The 8,746-nt window shown below is 37.2% G+C and overlaps 1 protein-coding gene across 1 annotated transcript; it reads right to left on the bottom strand.

Annotated features, from left to right (window-relative positions):
* Positions 1–846: 846 nt before the first annotated feature.
* On the bottom strand, positions 847–1,533 carry LOC138313643 (uncharacterized). The gene has a single exon (XM_069253992.1). It carries the CDS (start codon positions 1,531–1,533, stop codon positions 847–849), a length of 687 nt encoding a protein of 228 aa, XP_069110093.1.
* Between the last annotated feature and the right edge of the window lie 7,213 nt (positions 1,534–8,746).

Here is an 8,746-nt window from a genome sequence, read left to right as displayed (position 1 = left end):
GTGTTTTATCACCACCCGTTAACAATGCTTGTTACCGATATTTCTAAGAAACTACTGAAAGGATTTTATTAAAAAATATTGTGAAAACTTAAGTTGCAAATGGACATGTTCATCGTCAGTTGTGCATCAAAAGACTAAATTACATGCATTGTTCTGTTCCCTCCAGTTTACTATGAGATAGTTCAGGGGTGTAGAGATCGTAAGTGATTGGAACCCCTGGAGTATCGAGGATGGTAAACGTCTGAAGAATGGCATACTAACTGTAATGTTCATACAATCTGTGGTAAGACAGACTGCTTCAGATTTAGACTGAACACCGACACATGTGTTTGTGCAGCCGACAGTTTTATTCAACTGTGCATGGTATCAGGTTCACAGAGACGCTTTACATACATTTAGGTAAAGGGGAACAACTCGTGAGGCCTTATAATAGTTATACCATTACATTACATCCCCCTTTCTCAAGATAAGTAATAATGGACAATTTTGATTTAATTTAACTTTACCAAAAATGCAATGCATTATCTTATTATTTCAGTCCTATAGATGTAATTAATCCAGCTGATTAATAAAGTATCTTAAGATACTGTTACATGACTATTACTGTTTGTTCTTTGCACTGTCACTTTAAGACAACCAATATTTGGTCTATAATGAAATAAACTACTTAAGTTTGTAACTTTAGAAAAACATAAACTTTGACAAAATACATGTTCAAACAACTATCAGAACTCTTGTTCTGGCATACAGCACAGGGATTATTGTGCCCTTTTTTTCACAGTGCTGATGCAACAAAATTAACACTGAAAAGTCTGAAATACTCATAATACACAACAATATCACTATTTACACATCAAGCCTTTTTGGTGCCTTTACAGTTCTTCCAGACCTGGTTACTACTTGTCCTGGTGGAGGGCTAGGGGTGTTTCCTTCATCCTTTGGCATTAATGGTGGTGTTTCACTTGTATGTTCCATGGTTGGACTTTTAGGGATGTCTGTGTCCTCTACGTCCTCATCATTAGAGTTAAGTGCAGGACTCATAGGTGCTGTTGTCTCGTGGAGATGTTTACGGTTTCTTCTGAATAACTTCCCGTTCCCACTGTTCTTTACTATATAAGACCTGGGTTTTTCAGTCTTGCGGACAACAGTAGCTGGTGTTAATGATTTGTTTCCAGGTGTCCTCCTTTGTACTGTAACTCCTTCTTCAAGGGGAGGCAACTCTTTGACTCCTCTCCTTTTGTCATAAAAGAATTTCTGTTTTTCTCTTTGTTTGTCCATGAAACTCTTCACTTTCTTACTGTCACAAGTTGAAGGTTTTAGGATTTCCTCGGAGACTGATAGTGCATTCCTTGGACGCCTATTCATCAAAAGTTGTGCTGGTGACAGATTTAGACCTTCAAGGGGTGTTGTACGACAGTCTAGCAATGCAAGCTGTTTTTCATCGGTTTTCCTCCATAACTGTTTTACGGTCTGTATAGCTCTCTCAGCTTCTCCATTAGAGCTTTGGAAGTGTGGACTTGATGTTTCATGCATAATCCCGTTGTTTCTACATTCTACAGAATTTCTTAAAACTCTGCAGAAGTGAACTGAGGTCCGTTGTCAGAACGTAGTTTCCTTGGTAACCCGTGGCAGGCAAACACTAGCTTCATGACATCAATGATTGAAGTAGTAGCTTCGGATTTGAGTTCTACAGCATCAATGTATTTTGAAAAATAATCCACGAGTAGTAGGTATTTCTTGGATTCGAACTCAAAAATGTCACATCCTACATGGCTGTAAGGCAGATCTGGTGTAGGTGTTGGCCTTAAGGGCTCTGCTGTTTGTTGTTTCTGATGTTCTGCACACAATGGACAGTTACTAACAGTTTCCTCTATATCGGAGTTCATGCACGGCCAATACATAACCTCTCTAGCTCGGCTTTTAACTTTGCTATGCCAAGGTGTGATTTGTGCATCTCTCTTCTCATACTAGGTGGGATAACAATCCTACTGCCTTTGTAGATAACACTATCTAAAACTGATAGCTGGTCCCGAGAATCCCAATAGGGTTTTGACTCAACAGCAACCTCACTTTTGCTGTCTGGCCATCCTGTATGTATTGTGTCCATCAATACCTTCAATTCACTGCGTGTTGCAGCCTGTATCTCTAGGTACTTGTCTGGGCTGACTGAAATCATGTTGATGATTTCAGATTTCTCCTCATCATCTTCCATAGATCCTGGGGGTAAGAACGCTCTGGACAATGCATCAGATATATGCATGTCTTTACCTTTGCGGTATACAACAGTTATGTCATACCACTGTAACCTGATCATCATCTTTTGTATCCTCATGGGTGCGGACAACAATGTCTTTCTGAATAGTGTCTCCAGAGGTTTGTGGTCGGAATATACCGTTACTTCCTTCCCAAATATATAACTATGGAATTTACTGCAGCTGTACAATATGGCGAGCATCTCCTTCTCGATCTGGGCATAACGTTTTTCTGTATCTGTCAGTGATCGGGATGCGTAGGCGACAACTCTATCCTCCTGTACTAGAACTGCTCCCAGTCCATCTTTACTAGCATCACACTCAATACTGACTGGTTTTCTGACATCATAAAATGCTAACACTGGTGGTTCACTACAGATTTGTTTGAGTTTTCTGAAACTCTCATTTTGTTCATGATTCCATTGGAATTCTATGTCTGACTTCAACAGTACTCTGAGGGGTGCATCAATCTGACTTAGATTAGGTATGAATTTAGATAGGTACTGGACCAATCCCAAAAACCTTCTGATTCCCTCCTTATCCTCAGGTATAGGCATTCCAAGAATAGCCTTGACTTTATCCATATCAGGTTTCAGACCTGAATCTGTGATGACGTGGCCCATATATGGTACTGAGGTTTGACGTACTTTACATTTTTCAAAGTTCATTTTCAGGTTGTAGCTGGTTGCACGTTCAATGACTTGACGTAGTATTTTGTCATGTTCCTCAATATTCTTTCCTGCGATAAGAATGTCATCGACTATTGCGAACGCGCCATTTATTCCTTCAACCATAGTGTCCATGATCTTCTGGTAAATCTCTGGAGCGGACTTGATTCCGAATGGTAGACGTAACCAACGATAACGCCCTATAGGTGTGTTGAAAGTTGTGAGATAAGATGACGCCTCATCCAGTTGTATTTGAAGGAAGCCTGATTTTGCATCCAGAACTGAGAATATCTTGGCATCAGGGATGTCTGTAATGACCTCGTCAATAGTTTTCATAGGGTGGCGCTCTCGCAGTATGGCCCTATTAAGATCCCGTGGGTCTATACATATGCGGATCTTGTCTCCTTCACATTGACTACCATTGAACTGACCCATTCAGTCGGCTTGTCGACTTGGGTAATGTAACCATTTTCCTCCATTTCCCTTAGCTTTTCAATAGCTTTGGGCTTAATGGCAGCTGGAAGTTTACGTGCTGGGTGTATGATTCCTGTCGCTGTTTTGTCAATAGATAGACTGTATGTACCTGGTAATGTCCCAGTAGTTTTGACTAAATCAGGAAAGTCTCTCAATAAGTTCATCCTCAGCAGGTGTTGGGCATGAATCTGACTTATTGAGTAAGTATTCAAGGGGTTTTCAGGTGCAGAGAGCAAGTTGAGTGCTAAGGCTGAATCACCACTGATTATGTTCTCCTGCTCAATGTCAACAATCTCAAAGTCTGTTTCCCTTGTATGACTCCCATGTGACACATTTAGTCTAACTGCTCCAATAGGTTTAATTTTGTGGTTACTGAATGACTTCAGCATTCTATGAGATTCTGGCTATGTATACTTCTCCAGGCAGTTCTTCAACTTCTGTCCTTGTTAATATACTAACCCTTGCTCCAGTGTCTATGCGAAACTTCACATCTTTCCCATTTATGTTCAAATGAGTGACCCATTTATCATCAACAGCCTTTATATCTGTAACAGTTGTACTGTTAATTGTCAATAGTTCATCTTCTGATACATCCTCACATGAGCTATATCCAGGTTGTATGCTGTGTACTTTGTTTTTGATTTTTTTTTCTACACATCTTTTTCCAGTGATCCTTGACCTTTGCAATAATTACAGGTGGTTCCCTTGGCAGGACATTTGCCATAGCCATACATTCATGAGTAAACATGCACATTGATGTAGACCACAAGTGTATTGAAGAATTTACTTGTTCGACTTTGACCTTGCCTAAAGCTTTGCTGACCAATGTATTGGTCATTGATAGTTAAATGTTTCTAGACCCTGTGGTCTAGCAATTCCTTTATCTATGAACTTTTCGTTTTGTCCTGACGGCCCTGGCAATTATCTAGGTCTATCGAACACATCATATTGTGATTTGTGTATGATCGACACGTCCATGGCTAGAAGTTTTCACGATCTTTGAACGAAATTTATCAAATGTTTCTGTATCTGGTCTGTTTTCTCTGATGGTAGCTTGAAACGCGACATTCTTTGTATTTTTCTTGTGCCATAATGTAACGGCATCAAATTTTGTCTAGAAATTTATCTGGAATCATTTTTATCAGTGTCGTCTTCTTCCCAATTGAGTGATTTTTGCGACACTTCCCTGACCTTCCTGGCCAATCCAGCTATTCCATTCCGATCCATTCCGGATTTAATCAGCAGCCTCTGATTTAGCGAGCGGATGCCGGGGGTTGTAGTGGCCTATGAAACAGATACTCACACGTGTTGTCTGAAGCGAGGAGAAATCAGTCTTGATACTGATCTCCTGCTCCCCAATCCAAACGCAGTTGATCAAAGGCAATACCTGACATGATGGGTTCAAATCATCAATTTTCTGACACCATGTAATGTTCATACAATCTGTGGTAAGACAGACTGTTTCAGATTTAGACTGAACACCGACACATGTGTTTGTGCAGCCGTCATGTTTTATTCAACTGTTCATATCATCAGGTTCACAGAGACGCTTTACATACATTTAGGTTAAAGGGGAACAACTCGTGACACCTTATAATAGTTATACCATTACATTACATGATCTGAAGTACACATGGTAAAAAGGTCAATTGAACATGACCCTGTATGGGATGTTCGCAGATCCTCTATTTAGTGGTTATAAGGATCTGTATTTTAAAATCAGATTGGTATGTCTGAAAAATATTAAGTGTAAAATTCTTTCTATGCATATTTCAGAGTTATCTGTCCTTGATAGTAGGTATTTTCATATTGTGAATTCATTCTTTTCTGAGCGAAACTCATACTATTTTCTCGAAAGATAATATGGCTTTATGCTTACTATGTCATAATGAATACCTATTTCCTTGTAGTTAGATATTGATTAATGACGGCATTTAGTTTGTGTTTGAATTTTGTTTTACTTTTCTCTTAATATAATGATTCACACAGGAACAAATGACGCAACAATCCATTCACCAAATTAGATAATAGTTCAAAACAGAAGGACAAATTAAGTATGTAATCAATGTTAAATAAGAGTAAAAAAACTCCTTATTTTAGTTCTATGGCCCTCGTATTGGAGCTGTATATGTACAAAACCTGGGCAGTAAGGAGGTTCCCATGTATCCAATGTTGTACGGAGGGGGACAGGAGAGGAACTTTAGGCCAGGGTATGTAGCTAAATGTTTATGAAAATAACAGAGAAAATGTGGTTAAAACTGAGGTTTAAATCTCAAACTATCAACATAGGACACATGCTCTCCCCAATAGAGTTACATTGTCTTTACTCCACTTCTATCACTTTCTGCTGCACTTTATCAAACTCTACACTAGAAAAGAGAAATTGTAACCAGACTGTGTATTGGGTAAAAAATTCTGAGGTTTTTTTTCATTCAGAACTTGCATTTTGTTTATCAGCAGCGGTTTTTTTCCCATTTCAGGAACAGAAAAACACTGTATGATAGCAGGCCTGGGAAGGTAGGTGTTGATAAAAAAAAACAAAAAACCAATCCTTATTTGTTTTATATAAGAAATATTGAAAATGAAAATAATTTTCTTAAGAAGAAATACCTATATCACTTGTGGTATGACTCGATTATAAAGATGCTTCCACTGCTGACAAATGGTATATATTCCCTCTAGATCAAAAGCAGCAGCAAGATATCGCGATGATTCATTTTATATTATTTTGTTTTTTGAGTTAATGTAGACATATGTAATGAGGGTACAATTGAGGTTAAACAGACCAATGACGTGTTTCAGATGATTGATTGTCATTATAGGTGCTCTGACAGGCCGATGGAGGCATTTTTAACCCAACAACTCTTAATGCAAAATCCAGGGTACATGCCATTTTGACGCCTTGACTTAATTGTTAAGTCAGTGTTGGAAGTTCAAAATCAACCCATCAATGTTCTCAGAAATCTGAAGAGTAAGAAAATCTATAACAAATCAGACGATTAGACCTCAAATTGAAGAGTCAACAAATCTTGAAGTTTCTTGAGAGTCAAAAACATACTGACCAGAGGGTCAACTGGAAATGCAAGTGAAAATATGTTATTTTTGAATAAGATAATATTTTTGATGTTTATGAGGCAGCTAGAATTTAGTTACCCAGTTATCTGGATAGCTACAGTGAAACACATGACTGACCAGTTAGGTAGATGTACCTGAGAAACTAGGCTCCAGGTACGAATGTTCGCTAACAATAGGAGGCCACCTTCGAGTTATTGTATGTACAAAACCAGAGTTTTTATACAAATGGCATTGCTTTTTCTTTTACAAACTCTGATGAAAGCCCTTTTAGGAATTGGTATTACAGAATTAACAAATTTGTTATTTGATATCTTAACAGCAAATTGGTTTGTCTGCTAAATAAACAGGACTGAGTTTCACTAAAGGTCGTAAGTCTACACGTAGACGTAAACGTAGACGTAGACGTAAGTTACGTCTAAAACGTGTTTCACTAAAGGTCGTAACTTTACGTGCAGCGAAGTTACGATTAATTTTACACGTAAATCTACGTCTACTTTGGAGTACACGTAGAATTAAACGTAACCCACTTCACAACAACATTGCGCTAGTTTTCTGACTGAGAGAACATCGAATAAGTTTCCGGTCGAGTAGAAATCGATATTTTAGATACTTAAGCCGGTCATTTACAACACTGGTCGTTCAAACAGGTTTAAAATCAACAGCAGACGTCTTTGTTGATTACGGATGCAATCACGTCAAACTAAAGGAAAAACCTAGTGACGGATCTTTGATCCGGATGCATATTCACCCAACACTTAGAAAATGCAAAATGAAAAAAAAAAAAAATTAGAAATACCAAGTCCTATGCAGCTGTTATAAATGTTGGATTTTTCAGAACAATAATATTGTAATGGGACCAAAAAAGGTTTAATATAAAACTATTTAGGAATAAAGATGTATCGTTACACTACCGAAGAATACATGCGGATGAAAGTTTTAACAAATATAAATTAATCTAATAGAGATATAAATAAATCAAAGTCTCTTGTTGAATGTTAGCCGAAAATGTGTAGTTTATTATTGCATTGCATGATGTTATAGCAAATACGCATTGTACATTTTCTGAATTGAATATGAAACTGATTGAAACGATAACTAAGTAAGTCTTCTCTAATAATGAGTACCGTACATGACCCAAGAATCTGTTACTTTTATCGTTTAAGCATTGATGGAAGTTTATATTATAGTAATCTGACTTAAAATTATAGTTTACATAACATCGGAGACACGCAGCACCTTCCGCGGTTTGAATAGTCGGGCAAAGAAAACCACTCTAAATGCGTTCATTGGCCTTCCAAAAGTTCTCACATATTAATACGACGGTCAAGTTCTGCTTAGTTTCCCAGTTATGACCATTAAAGTAAAGAAAAGTTGAAAGCATTGAAAGCGAGGCTGCGTGGAAATGTAACCACGGACATAGTGAGCCGGGAGGACGTTTTAGAATTCCCATACTTTAAATTAATTTCTTCGTACGAAGACAGATTTTGACGAGAGATTTTATTTTTCCATTTCATAAGAAATTATACTGGATACATTCACACCATTTTTACCGACTTTAGCCATCCTTGCCCGACTGTTCACTTTAATTCTTACTACAGTATAAATATCATTCACAGATTGCTTCAAAATTACATTCATTGGTGGTCAGTTGAATAAACTAAACATGTTAACAGCATAACCATGTTTTTTAATCACATAAGAGCGTATATCGATTTTATTTTTTGATTTATCAATTGGTATACAGGTATTATTATCTTGTTGATTTCGATTATTAGCCAACGATTTGCCGATTTGTCATAATTTAGTAGTTTAAAAGTAAAACATTGATTTCGTTATTTCATGAAATTCATAATATGACGGCAATATTAACAAAAGTTTAATACCAGAACTTTTCTATAAAGGGTTAAATTTGGCAAAAATGGCCGAAAATGGTGCGTTTTGTAGCTCAAAATTAAGGGGTAGGGATAGCATATAGTCTTATTAATTAAAACTGGTATATTCTTAAAGAAGAATAGTGGAAAATAAATTCCACAAACATCCATACATATCACACACACCTCATTAGGAAAATATGACTTAAATTTCTTGTGTATATGTTTAAAACGGCAAAATTTCCATAAAATCCAATATTTTGTCAACTAGGTATCTTTGAGTGACAATAGCTCAAAAACGTACGATGGCTGGGAGCGGACATGAAATAAATAAAATTACATCGTGGAAACGAAATAATTATTGCGTTCGAACGAAATATCAACAGTTCACATTTGGCTATTTCAA

This window comes from Argopecten irradians, unplaced genomic scaffold, assembly GCF_041381155.1.
Source record: "Argopecten irradians isolate NY unplaced genomic scaffold, Ai_NY scaffold_0805, whole genome shotgun sequence".
Classification (NCBI taxonomy): Eukaryota; Metazoa; Mollusca; class Bivalvia; order Pectinida; family Pectinidae; genus Argopecten; species Argopecten irradians.
Note: the sequence above shows the minus strand (reverse complement) of the source record. Positions and strands in the feature narration are given on the sequence as shown.